Consider the following 19,484-nt stretch of genomic DNA (forward strand, 5'->3'; position numbering starts at 1 on the left):
AAGGTGAGGAACTAGCCGCCCACCAGGACAGATGTCAGGGTGATGTGTTGTCAGGGGCACTCCCTCTCCACCCTCCGCATTACCTGCAGCATCCTGGAGTCCTCCCACCCAGCCCATGGAGTGCTCAACTGCTCTCCCAGCCTCTCTGATCAGTTGAGGCTGCTCTAGCTGACCTCCCGCAACGCCCTTGTCTCCAGAGCCCACCACAGGACCTGATAGAACCAAGCATTCCACAGGAGGCTCAAGACACTGACAGCCACACTCAGCACAGCGAATGCAGCCAGGGCAATGTACATACAGCAGAGACACACTTCAGAGAAAGCTCTGCTCTTCATGCCTTGCCACCAAACCCAAAGCCCCCATGGATTTCTCTATTAGGAGGGAAGGTTCTGCTGCAGGGTGCAGGGCACTGTGGGTCTCTCTCCCACCAGCCCTGAGCTCCCAGAGGCACCAGGAGGCTGACAATGGTCTCCCGCAGGAGCTCAGTGGGCCTCTGGGTTGGTAGCTATGCCCTCTTCCCCCTTGTTCCTCTCTCCTGTCTCCCACTTCAGTGCTAGTTCTGGACACTAACCTTTGCTCCAGATCACAACCTGAAAGTCCTTCCTGTCTATACCGTAGGCAGGAATATTACTCCAGAGTGGCCTCCGCCACCCCAGCCTTCCTGCTCTCTCCAAACACACTCCCCACAGGCGGCTGTCTCTTGAGCAACAATGACATCATCTGAAAAACCAAGCCAAGGCCTTGCCAGCATACAAGATTATAACTGCACAGGCAGGCAGCCCAATGCCTGGCTAGCCAGACAGGTCTTCCACAGCCTGAGCCAGACACGTGTGTGTCTGCTCTGCTTCTGCTGGACTCACATGGGTCTTAGCATGCTCCATCACAGCTGGTGGCAAAGACAAACAGAAGCAAAAGGCACCCAGCAAAGCTAAGAACCTAGACTGAGACTGTTACTAAGTCTATTTGCAAGTGAGAAAAGCAAGGTCAAGATGGACGTGCATGGCATGGCCAGGTACAACCCCTTCAAGACTTCATGATGCCAATGCCCTAAATTCTCTTGAAGGAGACGGGATTAAAATCCCATTCACAGAACAAAAGAGCTTTAGGAAAATCTATCCCTAGTCTGAGAGTATCCTGCAGAAGAAAGTCTTCTGGGAAAGTGAGTTAAAGTCACTGGGCTTTCTGGGAGGTCTCAATGCAAAGGTGTGGACTTAAGGTTGGGCTGCTACTGTAGGCACTGCCTCACCATGCTGTCAGGCCTTTGGAAGGGTTGGTTCACAGAGCATGCTCAGAAATGACCTTGGAAGTAACTGGGACGAACCTGCAGAGGCCTTGCAGGAAGCCAGGAGATGATGACACATGCTAAACAAGCAACAAAGACCAAGTTTCCTCGTCCCTTAGTGTGCTCTCTCCTAGAGACGGTGCACCCGGCAGGGGTGGATCCCACAGCGAACGACACATACATTTAAGTGGCATCAACTTTGAGTTGAAAGCTAAGTGGACAGATTTGTTTGCTTATCGTGGTTTGTTTGGTTTGGTGCGGTGTTAGGGCTGAATCCATGGTCCAGCACTTTGCTGGGCAAACACTGCCAATGAGCCGTATCCCCAGTCCTGGAACACAGTGAGCATTTTAATCAGAATTTTAGTGTATGCTTAAATAAACCATAAACCAGGTGTGGTAATACACATCTGTCATCCCAGCACTTGGGAACTGAAAGCAAGATTGCAGTCAGAAGTTCAAAGTCACCTTGAGATACACAGTGATCCTTGACCACATGACATCATCTCAAAAAATAAAATTAAATAATATTACTTGTTTTGGATTCTGCCTGCTACAGAAGATGAGAGAAAATGCCAAGCCAGCGGTTCTAACACCCACTCCGGGAGTGGCCTGTTCTAGAAGACCCATGATCCCCATGAACCACAAGAAACAAGGTCTGACTGAGCAGACATCCTTACAGAGCAGGTGGGACAGCAGACAGGCTTCAAGATCATGCAGATAGCAAGCAAAAAGATGCTGAAGTTCACCCCAAGCCCCCAGAGTTGATGCAGTCCTGTTTCCAGGTAATAAGCAGAGAGGACAGGAGGGAGACAGGAATGAAATAACTGTGAACTGCATCATCTGGGTACGGTGACCAAGCTCTAAGGTAGGTTGCTTGAGAAACTGTTAAGGCCTGAGCACTGTACCCTATGACCAGCCCGAGGCCCCGCCCTCCCAGGGACATGCAGCAGCACACTGAGCATGTGCACGGCAAACAAGACACAACCTACTCTTTAAACACTTCATCTTTTCCTTCAGACCTGAAACATAATATAAGACAGGGTTATTAAACCACAAAGACATGCGGATCCGGTTCAGAATGGGGAGAGTGGATATTCCCATTTGCCAATTTAAACCAGTAGAAGACTTTTAACATTTCCAGGTAGCATGTGTGTGTTCATATATGTGCTGCTTATCTCAAATGATCTAAGTGTAAATGTGTATGCTCTCGTTTTCAATAGACATGTAGAGACTCAAGGTTAATTCTCTCTACAGATATGTCAATGTTTAATTCTAGAGTTTTCAAAATATCCAAGTGTTGTTCCATGTCCGTGTTTTGCTTTTATATATATATTGAGACAGTCTTAGATAGCCCAGGCTGGCCCTGAACTTAGTATCTCAGGATGTCCTTCCTGCCTCCACTTCCCTAGTGTAGGATTACAGATGTGTGCCACCATACCTGGGTTTCAAAGTCTCTATGTTTTTGCTACACATTTAGAAATACAGCCCAAATGGCATCTGCACATTTAACAGCCAAGCAGCACTGGGGTGCCTGGATATGTGTCCATCAGCATGGGAAGCCAAAACTCTGAAATGGGGACATTCCGCGTGAAGTGTCTGATGCGGCCCTGCTGTCTCCGGTTGGAGGCATTTCTCGCTACATACAGCCACTTCTCACGCCTTGTTTGGTTTTAAAAAAGTGATAAGTGGGTGGAGATGTGTGAGATTTTCCAGAAATGGGACAGTAAGCCTTAACAGAACTGGATATTCAGAGCTCCCGTTGTGGCCATCGTGAGGGAAATGGCTCCTGAGAAGAAACCTCTGTGGACCTACCTCCGTTAGCCAGGAGGTTCTCGTGGACTTTGCCCTTGGAGTCTTCCATGACCTCCACCGCGCTCTGCGCCATTCTCTTTATGAGGCTTTGGGTAGAGAAGAGAGAGCCAGTGAGAGTAAGAAGCTGCCTGCAGGACCACCCCACGTATCCTCCCGGCAGAGAAAGGAGCCCTTGAAGCCACTGGGGGCAGCAATTTGGCAATCTAAGGAGAGACTTAAGACATTAAGAACCTTTGAACCAGTCATTCCACTTCTGGGAAACCATCTTGAGGAAACAGGAAAAAAAAAACCAGAAAAGCCTTCTGAATAAAAAGATGTTCTTTGCAGCAGAGCGGCTGACAATAAGAAATTGGAAGCAACCCGCAGGCTCAACAATAGAGAATTGTTTGAAGATGGTCGATTCACCAGAGGATTATTAGCCACCATTGAAAATAAGGTTTACAAAGAATTCCAAATACCGTGGAACAAGGCACGCTTTATAATGTTAGATGGAAAAAAACAAGACAGAAACTTAGACAGTAAGATGATCGCTGGCTGTGCTATGGGTAAATATTTCTACTTGATATCTTTCTAGTATAATCTGGTACTGATTTTATAGAAAAGCCAAACCTTGGGCTTCCAGTGAACACACTAAAAGAACTCAAGCCATATACCAGATTACAGATGGAGGTTGGAATATGTTCCCTTTCATTTTCATTCTCTCTCTCCCCCCTTTCTCTCTCCCCCCTTTCTCTCTCTCTCTCTCTCTCTCCCTCCCTCCCTCCCTCCCTCTCTCCCTCCCTCCCTCCCTCCCTCCCTTCCTCCCTCCCTCCCTCCCTCCTTCCCTCTCCCTCTCGCCATCCAACTGATACAAGCCTCCTGTACTCCAGGACGTCCCCAAACTCACTGCATACCTAATGATGACCTTAAACTTCTGATCCTCTTGTTTTTGCCTCTCCAGTGCTGGGAATGCAGCCATGTACCCCTATGCCCAAGTTTGTGGTGATGGGGATAGAACCCAGGGCCTTGTATATGCTAGACAAACATTCTACCAACTGAGTTATGTCCCTAGCTCCAAGTTCCTCCATTACTGCAGGCACAGTCCCACTAACCAAGCACAGTATGGTACCTTGGGCCTGCCGTAGAAACTGAGGCAGATGGACACCTTGAAAGACCCTGTTGTTTCTTGAAAGCAAGAAAGGGAAAGAGGTAGTCATGTTTTCTTGGCCAAAGTAATCAGGGCTGACAGCTAGAAACTAAAGACCTAAGTGTGAAATAGTTTAAGATGAACAACCACCGCACTTGCCTAACATGTGAGGCAATGGTTTTGATCCCTAGCAGAGTTTAAAAGATATAGATATAGATGATAGATAGACAGATAGAGAGATGATAGACAGATAGATAGATGAGAGAGAGAGAGAGAGAGAGAGAGAGAGAGAGAGAGAGAGAGAGAGAGAGAGAGAAAGGAGCCAGGCTAGCGATACAGCTCAATACTTATCTGGCTTGTCTAGCAGGTAAAGCTCTGGTTCAATCTGCAGTGCCATAAAGAATATGCAATGCCAGCAGTGGAAGCAGGAGGATCAGAAGTTCAAAGTCATCTCTGCCTACTTAGTAAGTTCGAGGCCAGCCTGAGATACGCAAAACCCTGTTCCAAAACTAAGTAAGGCTAGGCATAGTGGCACATGCCTTTACTCCCAGCATCCGGGAGGCAGAAGCAAGTGAATCTTCAGTTCGAGGCCGGTCTAATCTACACAGCAAGTTCCATGTCTGCCAGTGGCTAAGAGCACTGGCTGTTCTTCCAGACTCCTGGAGTTCAGTTCCTAGCATCCACATGGCAACTCACAACTGTCTGTACTTTCACCTCCAGGGAATTCAACACCTTCACACAGATATACATACACAAAACACCAATGCACATAAAATAAAAAATAAATCATTAAAAAAAGTTTTAAAAAATATGTAAATAAAAATTTTTAAAAGAACAACTATTGTCATCCAGGTACAGGAAACACATCAGTGAGGCGTTCTTCCAGAGTCTACCTCCCGCTTGGGTCAAGTGTGCTTAGGGCTCCTTTGATAACCGACTCTCATCTGTAGGAGTGTATAAGTGTCAGTTTCTCTGAAATCTTGTTTTAGCCTCACAAGGATTCTGGGAAGTTGAGTATTATCCCACCTATTAGATGAGGAAACTTAAACAATTGGCTCCCTATCAAGTGTCTTTAAGTGGGTTTCAAAGACAAGGCTCTTGGCCACTGGGTCATGTTGCGTTCTGGACCGACAGTGACCTGCCTTGTGTTTAAAAGCCGACCAGTGTGGTGTGCCTGCATCTCTTTGATTAGCAGTGCACTAGCCTGGGGTGGTACTGACAGTTTCCCAGGCTTCTTTATGGAGTCAAGGAGTATTTCCAGGCGTTTGCCATGAGAGAAAAGTGCTCAGGCCTCTGGCTGATTGCTCTGGGCTCTCTACTCTCTGGCTCCCAGGTGAGCTCAGCAGATCAAAGGGAGACGAAATGTCCAGTCTGGTTCCCTCAGGCAGACATCTAAGCTCCTGTAGCCTCAGGCTTGTGTTTCAGCCCAGGACCCATCATTGTCCCTTAAACTCTGCTACATTCCCACACAACTCCGGCTTCTTCGTCACAAGACCTCTTCCAGTTACCCGAAAATGAGTGTGCCTCCTGTCGTCTGCTGGGACACTGACTCGGTTAGGAAATTTTATACACTAACTAAGCAACTACTGTGCCCCAAGCATTAATAAGTGCTGTAGCCTAAGCCAAGTCCCTGCTGGTGTAGAACTGCAGGTTCAGTGCTGTTGAAAGCTCCTTGTCTTTATTCAGATCACCATAGTAACACAAGCAGGTCGGACCTATTTCTGTGGCCACCGTAACCCATTCATAACTACCTATTTACATGAAGGTGGTGAGACCCCAGATGCTACCACATCACCTGGCTCAGCAATGTCTGCCGACTGCCTAAACAAAGCCTCACCGCACCTCATCCTTCTGCGGGGTTCTACTCCTCCCCATCTGAGCCCCTTCAGAGTGTCTCACCACAGCAAATGTGGTCCCCCAGCACGCACATGGCTTCCGGGACATCTCAGAATGGCATGCTCCGGTGAAGCTCAACGGCTAGAAAGATCGCCTGTTCCACAGAACCAAAGCAACCTGTTGTGATCAGCGGCTGTGGTCACCAGAGAATTACCATGTCACTGATCCAGAACATTTTTTCTCGCCAAAGGGAACTGAAGGGTCTCACGCCATTTTTAAATTTCCCTTTCTCCCTTTACATCGCGTGGTCTCTTTATTGTCAGAAGTGAGAGGCTTCCTCTTCCCTTTAATCTACAGCGCAGCAGCCCAACAAGTCACCCTGCCACAAGGCACCCCATCCCGCTAGGTGCTTCCCATTTGAATTGATGTTGCAGCGATCCACACATTTTGACCTCTTGTACGGGTAGTATAGAGAAGCTACTGAAAGAAAAGGGGTGGTCATTTGTAACGGCAGGCAAGGCCCCTATAATTACAAGAAGCAAATGTCCACGGTCCCCAGAATGCAGAAGCCTGCTTGTTTCTCTAGACCCTGGCCAACACTGGTCTTAAGGAGTCCTTTCAGTCTCTGCCAGTCTGACAGCTGGAAACCTACACGTCACTGTCATCCCAACTAGCATATGTGTGATCTCCAGGAAGGCTGCGCATCCCTCCTCAGGTCTGCTGACTACGAAGGCCGCTTTCTTCTATGAATCGCAAGTTCAAGACCATCCCCTCTTCTGTTTTGTTTTCTTCTGTTGCTTCCTTCATTGATTTGTATGAGTTTCCATGTTGGGAGACCCGGTTCTGGTGGTAGGGTTTCCAGCTAGCAGACACCATCTTAACAATGGCTTTGTGAACAAGCGGCACAGGAAGAACTGATGGGAAACTGCCAGGTCTCTAAGATTCAACAAAGAAAATTCCGGCAGCTTTCTCTAAAATATTTGACCAAAATGAATAGCAAGGATGGGAGGCAGAGGCAGGTGGATCTCTGTGAGTTCAAGGCCAGCCTGATCTACAAGAACAAGTTCCAGGACAGGCTCCAAAGCTACAGAGAAACCCTGTGTTGAAAAACAAACAAACAAACAAAAAAATGGGATGGAGCATGACTCAGTGGCCAAAGTCACCTGCCACCAAAAGATTGAGTTCAATCCCTGTGAGACCCACATGGTAGCGCTCCAGAGAGAAACAATTCCCTCAAGGTGTTCTCTAACCTCCACACATGAACTATGGCACCCACTCATGTACACACACACACACACACACACACACACACACACAAAATTAATTTTCTTAAAATGTAATGTGTATTAGTCCGCCTGGGAAAATGTACAGATCATACTAATAAATGTGTAATAATCTTACTTGGTCACATATTCATCAAAACTTACCAATTTGATTACTGCAAATGTACACATTTCACTGTCTATAACCTGTGTCTTGGTGTGTGTGTGTGTCTTTGTTTGCATGTACAAATGTGAGTAGGTCCACATGAGCATCTGGGCATATGTGTGAAACCCAGAGCTCAGCCTTGGGTATCTTCCTCAATCACTCCACACCTTGTCTTTTAAGACAGTGCTTCTCATTGAACCTGCAGCTCAAATACTCAGCAAGCCTGCTGGGCCAGGAAGGCCAGGGTCCTTCAGTCTTTGGTCCACCCCTGGAAGTGTGATTGCAAGCTTGAACAACCTTGTCCAGCCTGTGTAAACAAAATCAAATCCAAAATAATGAACAGCCCTGGAGGAAGGTGGACCGGTAGCCTCCACATGCACAAACACACAAAACTGCAAAGCTTTTTTAAAAAAGATACGAATAAATTGAAAAGAAAAAGGAAAAGTTAGTTTTGTTTTTAAAACATAAAATAACCATGTAATTGTAATTTCTATAATTTTATTTTTGATATTTATTTTATCTTTTGAGTGTCTGTGTCTGTGTGAGTGTATGTGCCTGAGAGTATGGGTGCCCACAGAATCTAGAACAGGGGGTCGGATGCTCTGAAGGTGAAATACAGGCAGTTGGGGTTGTGAAACTGAAATCGGGTCCTCTGGAGGAGCGGCAAGTGCTCTTAACCACTGAGCCATCTCTCCAGACCCTAGTTTATTTTATTTATTTTGTTTTTCCAGACAGGGTTTCTCTGCATAGCCCTGGCTGCACTAGAACTCACTCTGTAGACCAGGCTGGCCTTGAACACAGATCTGTCTGCTTCTGCCCCCAAAATCCTGGGATTAAAGGTACCTGTCACCACCTCAGACCCTGGTTTATTTTAAATAGTCTCATTTGCGCTTTATCTTTCACATCCACTGATTTGTAGCAGGACATTTGTCTATTTTAATTGTTGAATGATAATTCTACTAATAAGTTAGAAACCCCCCCCCAAAAAAAGAAAAAAGAAAAGACAGAAAGAAGAAAGAAAGAAAGAAAGAAAGAAAGAAAGAAAGAAAGAAAGAAAGAAAGAAAGAAAGAAAATGCAAAAAGTAGATCTTGGCCCCAAAAGTAGCTCCCGCAGGGTCCAAGCATAGAACTGCGGCACCCTTGCCCTAGGGGTACAGATGAACACCAGGTGGGAGAGACCTCAGATCCCCAGCTTCAGTAACCACAAGCCAGGAAGTGGCTGCCTTGCAGGGCCTGAGGCCCTGGAAGGCCTGGTCTCTAGGTAGGAGGGCAGAGGCTGCAGCTACTGGATGACTCTGGAAGGGAAGGTTCATTCCTCAGTCACCTGAGTCACAGTTCCCAGGGCCCAAGCAAAGAGCAGATTCTTCCTAAGTGGCCTTAAGACATAGTGGCTCCAAGGGATTTCGCCCTGCTATTGTACGACAGAGTCCAGGTGTCTGACCAGCCCGGCCAGACAAGTCGTCATCTGGGGCCCCGCCTGCCCCAGGAGCTGCAGCCCAGTCCTCCAGCCTTCTGGAAGGAAGTGTTTGTCTGCTCCTTCTCTCAGGATGGCAGGTGCAAGGTTCCAAGCTCCTCCAGGGCAAATCGGCACTGCAAAAGTCAGGCTTTGGAGCTAGGGCCATGACTCAGTTGGTCAAGTGTTTGTCTTAAGAACCCAAAGGCCTAAGCATGATACCCAGACTCATGCTAAAAATAAAATAGACCAGTGTGGTGGTGCATGTCTGTAATCAGTGCTGGGGAGGCACAGGCAGGTCTCTGAGACTTCCTGGCTAGCCAAGCTGCTTTATAAGACGTGGATCCCGTGGATCCCGGTGAGAGACCCTGTCCCAAAAGAAAAAATGTGGCTAGCTCCTGGGGAACAATGACTGATGTTGTGCTTTGGCCTTCACACACACACACACACACACACACACACACACACACACACACACACAGCCAGGCTTCCCCCTCTTTCCTGACTCATTGGAAAATTTTAGCAAACCAGAATAGAGTTGGTCTGACATTGCCTGTATGCCTGGAGGAGAGAAAACAGGTTACAAGGTTGGGCCCAGGGAACGTCTCCAGGACTGAAGAAACGAGTTCTGCCTCGGAAGCCTTCCTTGGTCCTCCAAAGGGACTCTGTTGAGTATTGACTGACTCCTCACCAAACAAGACAAAGCCTGAGTGCTGAGGCCGACAGAGCGAGGAAGACTACCCGGAGCCACACAGCTCATCTGAGCCTGCGTGTCTCCATCACAGACGCAGGTCTCCATCTGCTAGAGGACAACCAGAAGGCCCAAACTTGCCCTGTGTCCCCCTGCCCCCAATGTGCCCAGATGGGAAATACCACACAGGGGAGTGCCTAGCCCAAGAAGTGAGCCTAGAAGCTTCACACAGGGTGGGATGTGTGATTTACTCCAGTCTTTATTCCTGGCTCTGCCAAAGGACAATAACATACACTCTAAAGCAAAGTCACCAGGAAGAGGTAAGCAGAGATCCGTAGTAACTTTCTTTATATAAAAACAAAGATTGGGGCTGGAGAGATGGCTCAGAAATTAAGAACATTGACTGTTCTTCCAGAGGTCCTGAGTTCAATCCCTTGCAACCACATGGCGGCTTACAACCATCTATAATGAGATCTGATGCCCTCTTCAGGCCTGCAGGCAAACATGCAGACAGAACACTATATTTATAATAAATAAATAATTTTTTTTAAAAGCAAAGATTGAATGAGGCTTCTAGAGGTTTCTAGAGGTTCTCTGCTCCAGGGAGCTCTGGGCCCAGATATACCTTGCTTTAACTTCCACACTGGAAGCTTTGAAGACACTGAAGTTTAAAGACGATAAATCTGGAGGGACGTACCTGTAATCCAGGCCACTCAAGAGGCTCAGGAAAAATGGTGGAAAATTCAAGGCCTGCCTAGATGGTGAAGTGAGTTGAAGGGCAACCTGGACAACTTTTTGAGATCTTGTTTTTTTTTTTTTAAAAAAAAAAATGTGCCGGGTGCTGGTGGTGCACACCCTTAATCCCAGCACTCGGGAAGCAGAGGCAGGTGGATCTCCGTGAGTTTGAGCCAGCCTGGTCTATGAAACAAATTCCAGGACAGCCAGAGTTATTACAGAGAAATCCTGTCTTGAAAAAAAAGTCAGGCGGTGGTGGCGCATGTCTTTAATCCCAGCACTCGGGAGGCAGAGACAGGTGGATCTGTGTGAGCTCGAAGCCAGCCTGGTCTACAGAGCAAGTTCCAGGACTGGCTCCATAGCTACAGAGAAACGCTGTCTCAAAAAACCAACCAAACAAACAAACAAAAGAAATTTAAAAAATCTGGGGACAGAACTCAGTATTTGTCTAGTAAGCAAGCATAAAGCTGTAAGTTCAATTCAGGTGCACAAAAATGAATGAATGAATGAATGAATGAATAAGTCTTTACAGAAATCCTCCTGTAGAGTGTAGAGCCACTCAACAAAATTACCTTTGCCAAGCACAACAGAATTCTCTCTGGCAAGTTGGCATTCTATAACTTGAGCCCACACTGTGGCCCAGCAGAGCAACCTCTCAGGAGGTGGACACAGGAAGATTGGGCATTTGAGGTCATCCTTCTCTATCTAACAAATTTGATGCCTACCTGTGCTACCTGAAACCTTATCTCAAAACATAAACACAACAGAAAACCAAAGCACCTCTAGCCATGGTTTTCCCCCAGAAGAGACATGGGTAAGGCAGAGTGCTAGATCCAAACACAGTCCCAGAGGACTGTCATGAATTGCCCTGAAGACATACAAGAGTTCAGCACCCCCAAGTATCCGGAGAGCAGTGGTTCAGTAAACAGGCATTTGCATTTGGACACTTTTCCACCAAGTCACTGTGCCCTGATACAGGCTCCTGTCCCCCCAGAATGAGGCTCCAGGACACACTAGGGGAGAGCACCCTGGCGAGGTGTCCAGGGACTGCATGACCAAATGCGGGGAAAGGTGAAGCATGAAAACGGAACTAGAGGTGGTTAATAGGCACTTGAAAATGTTTAGTTTGGCGGTGAGTCCGAGAAACACTCATGAAAACAAGCACACGGCCTCCTCCTTCTGCCTGGTAAGTGGGCATTCTCTCTGATGGGGATGAAGAAAGGGCCTCTGGCTACCCCACAGGGACAGTTTGGCAATGTGTACCAACAGCTTAAATATGCCATGGCATTTGACCATGTAAGTGCGTGAGTGCGTGCGTGCGTGCATGCATGTTACTGAGAATCAAACCCAAGGAGAACTAATAATTGCCATCTGGGGGTATTAGGATAATCAAAAACACAGAGTTACATTAATGACAAAAGCAATATGTAAAAGAACAAAAACAACCACTTATTCAGTGTGTTAAGTATAATAGAATGAAATGTATATTCTAGCACCATAAGAAAGAAACAATGGTGCAAACCTATACAATCCTAGCACTCAGGAGGGCTGAATCAGTAAGGCTAGGGGAACTCAAGGCTAGCCTGAGCTACGTATGGAGGCTGTCTTATAAACAAGAGTTGGGTGGGAGAGATGGCTCAGCAATGAAGGGTGCTTACTGTTCTCACAGAAGACTCAAGCTTGTTTCCTAGCAACCCTGCCTATAAGTCCTCACAACTGCCTATAAATCCAGCTCCTGAGAATATGATACTCTCTTCTGGCTTTCGTAAGCATTGCACACACACACACATACACACACACACAAATTAATAATAAAACAAATCTTTTAAAAATAACCAAGAGTAGGTCAGATCACAAGGAAAATTTCAAATTCTCAAAGGTAGAACTAGCTCCTGATTCATTCTTTGATAATACAGCAAAAGAATTAAAAATGAAAAAAGCAGAAATAACATTTTTTAAAGATTAACTTTTCAAACATATAAAGATTAAAAATTGCAGAATACCTAAATTACATAAAACAACACACATTAAATTATGAAAGCATAAACATACAGAGAAAAAATTCATTGCTTTTGGCATTTCAAATAAGAATATTAGCAGAGGCTGGTGGTTAAATCAGACAAACTAATTTTATCCCTGGGGCTCACATGGTAGAAAGAAAAAAATTAGTTCCCACAGTTGTCCTTTGACCTATGTGTGCATGCACAAAAAATAAATAATAAATAAATAAAAATTTTAAACTAAGCAAGCAATTAAATATGCTTTTTTGGAAAAAGAAAAGCACCCAGACAAAGCAAGAAGGAAACAAGGTTATATGTAAAAGTAAACTTTAAAAGTTATAGGTCACGCAATGGGAGATGGGAAGCCTGGAGACCTCTTTAGGACTCCAGCCCTCATCCATTCACGGTGTCCTGATAAGAACTGTCTGGCATTGCTGTGCAGACAGCCACCCTCATGGATGTAATCTCTGATCAGTCACCTCCTAGACAACTTCATGGGACCACAAGGGAAAGGCAAAGCCACCCAAGGGCAAGTGGCAGTCAACAAGGTACCGGAGGAACCCAGGGGCACACTGAGTGGACGTGTGGAACCACGTGCCTTTGAAATACAATATACCGACTGGCACTACAGACCAGGCTGAGGATCTGTGAAGGACTTGACTATTCAGAAGGGGGCTTTTAATGGAAAAATAAATAGGTTTCTTAAATTTTTAAAAATGATTTACAGAGTAAATCAACACAGGTAGTGCGAAGGAATACTTTTCTAAAAACAGAGCTCCCATAAGCAGAAGCCTTGCAGCTGCATGGAAAAACACTCTTGTGCCCAGGTAAATAAATAATAAAAGGATATGGAAACGATACACCTTGAAAACTGTCCCTTCTCTGTTCCCCTGGCCAGAGGCAGTGCTGACAGGTTCCCGCTGCATGGCTTACAGGCCCAGCTAGCATGTATTTATCTAGTAACACTTGAGTACTATTCAAAGAATTGGGGGTGACCGGAGGATTTATAACTAGAGTCCTTTCCTTTTATCTGAAGCTCTAGTACAGAAAGATTCCTAAGGCGAGACACCTGCCTTGAATGAGGCTGTATTCGAGGGCGCTCACAGCACACAACTGTCGTTAGTCTCCAGTAGGAACATACCTGGGGATGCATGCCAACCAGGAAACCGGAGACAGTAAACTTTCATCCCTTACCACACCTAGTCTGTGCTTTTAAAAATGGTTTTGCGGCCTCTGTGTTTTGCAAGGACGACCCTCATCCTGCTAGCATATGTGCACATGTACATTTGTATGTTCCTTAAGCACGTGCTGCATTACCACCAGGGGAGACGCAAGCAATCAAAATGTATAGGGCAGAATATGAATTCCTATCAGGAGGAAATAGCATGCAAAAAACAAACAAACAATAATAACCCCAAAGCCAGAAGCATCCCGCATCAGAGTTCTCAGTGCTGTCTGGGATTCAGTGAGGGAGGAAGGAGCTAAGGCGTGTGCACACGGGTAGTTAATGGTGCTGAGGTCTAGAAAAAGGAACGGCTGAAGAGCTGCCGTTTCTGCAGCCAGGTGGGAAACAGCCCATGCTTCCCAAGCCCACTGTACAGGGCTGCACAACCTCACCCTGCAGCCTGCCTGGAGAGGGAAAACTGAAAGCCTGAGGCAGTCTTGGGCAGGGGGCTGCGCTCAGGGTCTCTGCTTCTGCATAGATCATCTGCTGGATGAGTTATCGAAGGCAGGCCAGGCCTCTGGATCACAAAGCACAACCTCGAAAGGAAGTGGACACAGGGGACTCAGCTCCTTTTCTTTCACAGGTTCAAGACTGGCATGACGTCTCTCCCCTTCACTCATTCGTGAGAGCAGAGCAGTAGCCACTGTTACCTCGTGGTTCTCTTCATGGCTAATTTCTTGTCATAGCTTTGCAAACTACAGTGACAAGGATTGCCTCCAGCTATAGCTATATTGCTCCATCATAGAGCAAAAGACAGATAGAAGAAAATTCCGAAAATGCAGTTCTGAGGCCGTTTTGGTGAGAGTATGGATGGGATCAGCAATTCTGCTAGGGGCAATCGGGGCCTGTGCGTAGACTCTCTGAGTCTGTATCTCCACTTTCATTACTTCTACGTGTATACCAAAAACAGTTACCAGTGCACTGTTGGCAAAAGCTAAAGACTTGGAAGCATAAGCATCCAACAACAAAGAGACAAGCAAATATGCTCAAGGTAACACACCCAGAGAAAAACCAAACAAACAGGCAGTTGTGAGCTAACATGAAACTTTTGCTGAGGTATACTAATAAGCAAAGTGGAAAAAAGCAGGATATACTATGTATGTTATCATACATATATAATATATTTTATTTACCTAGAATTATTCTAAGCCTATACGGTTTTATTCGTGAGACAGCCTCAAGTAGCCCAGGTGACCTCAAACTTGCTATGCAGAAGGTGACCCTGAGTTCTGGATCCTTTTGTTCCTGCCTCCCAAGGGCTGAGATAATAGGCAAGAAATCTTACTGTGTTGAGTAGGGCATAGTGGCCCATGTCTTTAATCCCAACACTAGGGAGGCAGAGGCAGGCAAGTCCATGTGAGTTGAAGGCCAGCCTGGTCTGCAAAGGGATTTCCAGGCAGCTAGGGATATTATAGAGAAAGCCTGTCTTAGAAAAACAAAACCAAAAACCAACAAGAAAAGATATTGCTATGTTGAGTAGGCTGGTTTTGATCTCGTGGACTCAAGCAACAGGCACAAGTCCCTGCATCTAACAAGGCTATACACATATTGACTTGTACTTTCACCGGTTACCTCTGGAAGCTTCACCTGCTAAAGTTATGATGACAAAGCTTCAAGAGAGAGGAAATGAGGTGATGAGGGAACAGGGAGGAGGCAAACAGATCCAAAGAAAATCTAATTTTCATTCTGTGGCCTTGTTTTTGTTTTGAATTTTTTCTTATGTATATACATCACTAAAAAACAAACTGAAGGCAAACATGGTGCCTTGGCTAGCACGTAGCATGCTGAAGAAGTTTAAAGACAGCCAGGGCTGCTACACAGTTCAAAGTCAACCTAGGCAACTTACTGAGACTCAGAACAAAAGGAGAGGAGAGGAGAGGAGAGGAGAGGAGAGGAGAGGAGAGGAGAGGAGAGGAGAGGAGAGGAGAGGAGAGGAGAGGAGAGGAGAGGAGAGGAGAGGAGAGGAGAGGAGAGGAGAGGGGGGAAGGAAGAAAGGAAAGGAAGAAGGGAGGAAGGAAAGGAGGAGCTGTTTCAAAAAAAACCAAACCCACTAAAGAGGGACCCAAAGGACCCAGCACTGTTGACACAACATCCCCAGGTGAACCCTCTGGTTTTTTCCTCTGGCTTCTGAGACCAGATTTAGACAGGCCATACTTTGGTTTGGCCAAAGCAAGAGCACTGTGTGCACTGACAACAATGTCAAATTCTTACTTGTATATAGTAAATAAGAAATGTTTTACCTTTCAGCAAAGGTATCAAGTTTCCCCAACTCATCAGAGAGGCCAACAAGGGAATCCAAGGTCCCCACCTAGAAAAAACCATAAAGGAATTAAAGTTCATGTTCTTTCTGGCCAGGAGTGTAAGGTGTCCCTTTCAACAGTCACATAGGGACTCACTTCCCTTTGAGTTGGATGTCTTTAGCCAACATCCAGACTAAACTATGGGAAAACACCTATATTAAGAACTATCCCTTTAGCTGGGCAGTGGTGGTGCACACCTTTAATCCCAGCACACGGGAGGAAGAGCAGGTGGATCTCTATGAGTTTGAGGCCACCCTGATCTACAGAGTGAGATCCAGGAAAGCCAAAGCTGTTACACGGAGAAACCCTGTCTCAAAAAACAACAAAAACCTCTTTTTAACTTTATTATTATCTGTGTGGTATGTACATGTCAGTGTGTATGTCCTATGTATACTCATTGTGCAGATACTTATACATGTAGAGGTCAGAGGTCAACATAGGGTGTCTTCTTCAATTTCCTTCTCTCTTGTTATTTGAGAAAGAGTCACTGAAAAATGGAGCTCACCAGTTCAGCTAGACTGGGTGACCAGGGACCTCATCTCGGCTTGTCTGGGGCTGAGATTACAGGGACCCTGTCGCTGCTTGCCCAGTGCTGGGATTACAGGTGCCCCCATCTCTGCTTGTCTGGGGCTAAGATTACAGGGACCCTGTCTCTGCTTGCTCAGTTCTGGATGACAGGTGCACGGCAGTGAAACCTGTTATAGATGCTAGGGAACCAAACTTGCTTCCTTATTTTTTAAAATTGCATTTTCTGGGGCAGGATGACAACAGAATGAGCTGAAATCATCTCTCTCCCAGGAAGGGCTATTGATGACCTGACCTCAGCTCAGTTTGTAGCAGGCCTTTTCAGACTCAGGGTCTGTTTCTTAGTAAAGCAATGAATGTGGTGTCTTTCCAGAGACATGGGAAGGAAGGGTGTGCTCCTCAGTACAGGATGACAGGTGGGCACACCCAGCTTTTTACATGGCTGTTGGGACCTGAACTTAGGTACTCTACAGACTATAGCCCAAGCCTCCTCCCTCCCTTTCCTCCCAGCCCTGTCTCTCTGAGAAAGGGTCTGACAACTTCATTTGTAGAGCAGGCTGTTCTAGAATTTATAGTAGGCCTCTAGTTTGCCTCCAGAGTACAGGGATTATGGATGTGAGCCACCATGCCTGGCCTGACTAATCTTTTTGAAAACGATCATTCCTGGAGGCTGGAGAGATGACTCAGTAGTTGAGAGCCCTGGCTGCTCTTCTGAGGACCCAGGTTTCATTCCCAGCACCCACATGGCTTAAGTTACAAGGTCTCTAATGGCCTCTTCTGTCTTTCATAGGCCCCAGGCACATACATGGTGAACAAACATATATCCAAACAAAAACACTCATATAAACTAAATATTTTTTTAAAAAGATTGTTCCCGTTTTGCTCGTCTTTTAACGTTTGTTTCATCCTAACCTCCCCATCCACCGCAAGAGCCCTCTCAGAATCCCCCATTTGAACCCTCACAGCATCCTCTTTCTCCCCTCCAGCAGAATCAGAAGTCCTGGGCTTCCTGGACTCCCTCTAGTCAAGAAAAACATCAGAGCTGAAGGGCTTCCAAACTACACCTTTAGATGTGCCGCAGGTCTGTTTAGATACTGCAGACAACACAGGAACACTCCAGGAGACACTGCCAAGGATCCCTTCCACTTCCCATCCACACTCTATCCGCTGTGGCCTGCCCTATTCATGCTTACCTGTGGCTTCAAGTCCCAAGAGGCCACAATTAATCTGGGGCTATGGCAGAAAGTCCCATTGACACCCTGTCCCTCTACCTCTGTTCATCCTCTAGCTCAGGTTTATCTTTATTTATCTTTACCATTCCTACATGTGCCTTACTTAACTCCTGCTCTCCTTGGTTTCCGAGGAATTCGCCTTCTTGCTCAGAAATCCCTGCCCTCCTCCAATCCATAACCCTCTCCCTCCTCTGGGGCTCTTACCTTGAAGTCGGGGATGGCAAACTTGGTGTTGCGGGACAGGTTGGACTTTGAGGTTACATGGTTCATCCTCTCCAGAGCTTGTAAGTTTTCCTTATCACCAGGAGCCGAAATAAGCCAAAACTCGGACATGTTTCTAAGTCTTCCGGTTATCCGGTTACCAGCGGGCACCAAGACAAATGCACACAAACAGAAACAGGAGCGGAGATGTGTCAGATGTCTACTTCACCCTTCCTTACCTCAGATTAATCCTCTCTGGGCCCTGCCACCTTTCTGTTTGTCATGCCTGGGCTTTCCTTCTTCTGCATTTTCAGCAGCTTTAAGGACACCTATCTGCCCCCTAAGCATTCTGTCTGCACCCCACAGGGAAGCCTCATGGCCCACCCACCATAGGTGCTCTGATTGATCCGACTGTCTGCTTACAATCCCCGGGCTCGGGCGCGTGGAGTCTTCTGGGAAGACACTTTCCATCTTTACATACTGTTTTTTATGGAATCCAGAAAGGGTGGCTAGAAATGGGAGACAAGGGATTTTTCACCGTATAACATCAGGTGAATCCACAGATCTCAACTGGTTTAGAATGGAATTAGCTGTAGAAACAAACTTCAAGAGAGCTTTTCAAAGAGTTACTAGTCTTTTTTTCTGCTGAGAAAGAAGGCTCTCTGTGAGGCCAGATAGCTTGCTGGGCCGGCACAACCAGCAGTTTCAACGTTGCATAGGGGTGCAGGGGCCTCGATTTGTTCTGCTCATTCAAACGTGTGTACATCCACACCTTCCCCCTTGGCGAGTTCTCCTCTCCTGTCACCTCCCTGGTGCATCCCGTCCTGGGACGTCTACAGAAAACTGGAGAATCACCACTGGATAGCATGAGCCCCCGCGGAGCCCTTTTCTCTCTACCTCCACCTCACACCAACCTGAGACCCTGCGCGTCCCTGTTAACCTTGCACAAACCAAATGCTGTTCTTTCTGACCTGACCGTATTTCGCCTGAGGACAAACTGGCTAGTAAGCAGCTCCTGGGGAGATGCCACCTGCTAAGCCGGGGAGAGTGCGGCGTGGGCGCCGGCTTCCCACGTTCCCACAGAGAAGGTGCACACCCCGGGCCGCGAGGTCGCAAGGAGGTGCAGACCCCATGAGGGTGGTAGGTCGTGTCGCCCCTGGCTGTCTCAGCAGTTCACTCCCCACCCCTGACTCTTGGTGCTACTCGACCACGCGTCCTTACCAGGAGCAGCGGGAGATTGTCTGGGCTGTAGACGACACGCAGGGACGCGGGGCGGGAGGCACGGCCGGAGCGCAGGCCGGCTCCCGGGAGGCAGCGGCTTCAATAGTCCGGTGCGCGCCCCGCCCCGCTTTTTATCCCTGCGGGAGGGGCAATCCTAGGCCCCTCGGACATTTGCATACGGGCTGCCCGCCTCCCTTGGTGTCCCTGTTGTTGTGGCGCTGCTGGGGACCCGCGACTCGCAGAGCAAGCTCCGGGGCAGAATATATATACAGACAGGGTACAGAAGAGCACTAGTTGACCAGGGGGTAGAGGGGGGTGGGGAGGGGGAGGTGTCCAACGTCTCTTCCGCTCGAGGGCTCAGTTCGGAGTTACGGAGTTGTGGGGTAGCTGAGAGCCTTACCTGATGGCGCTAAAAGC

General features: G+C 47.1%; 1 protein-coding gene across 2 annotated transcripts in view; it reads right to left on the reverse strand.

Annotated features, from left to right (window-relative positions):
• The window catches only part of Atp6v1c2 (ATPase H+ transporting V1 subunit C2), a 36,879-nt gene extending 18,901 nt beyond the window's left edge, over positions 1 to 17,978 (reverse strand). For both annotated transcript variants that reach the window (XM_075984055.1, XM_075984054.1), the window contains exons 1-3: positions 17,850 to 17,978; positions 15,829 to 15,896; positions 3,095 to 3,180 (exon numbers count right to left, since the gene is read on the reverse strand). In XM_075984055.1, coding sequence (XP_075840170.1) covers positions 3,095 to 3,180; positions 15,829 to 15,896; positions 17,850 to 17,978 — 283 coding nt within the window. The remainder of the gene's footprint in view (positions 1 to 3,094; positions 3,181 to 15,828; positions 15,897 to 17,849) is intronic.
• Positions 17,979 to 19,484: the final 1,506 nt, after the last annotated feature.

Source organism: Microtus pennsylvanicus, chromosome 8, assembly GCF_037038515.1.
Source record: "Microtus pennsylvanicus isolate mMicPen1 chromosome 8, mMicPen1.hap1, whole genome shotgun sequence".
Classification (NCBI taxonomy): Eukaryota; Metazoa; Chordata; class Mammalia; order Rodentia; family Cricetidae; genus Microtus; species Microtus pennsylvanicus.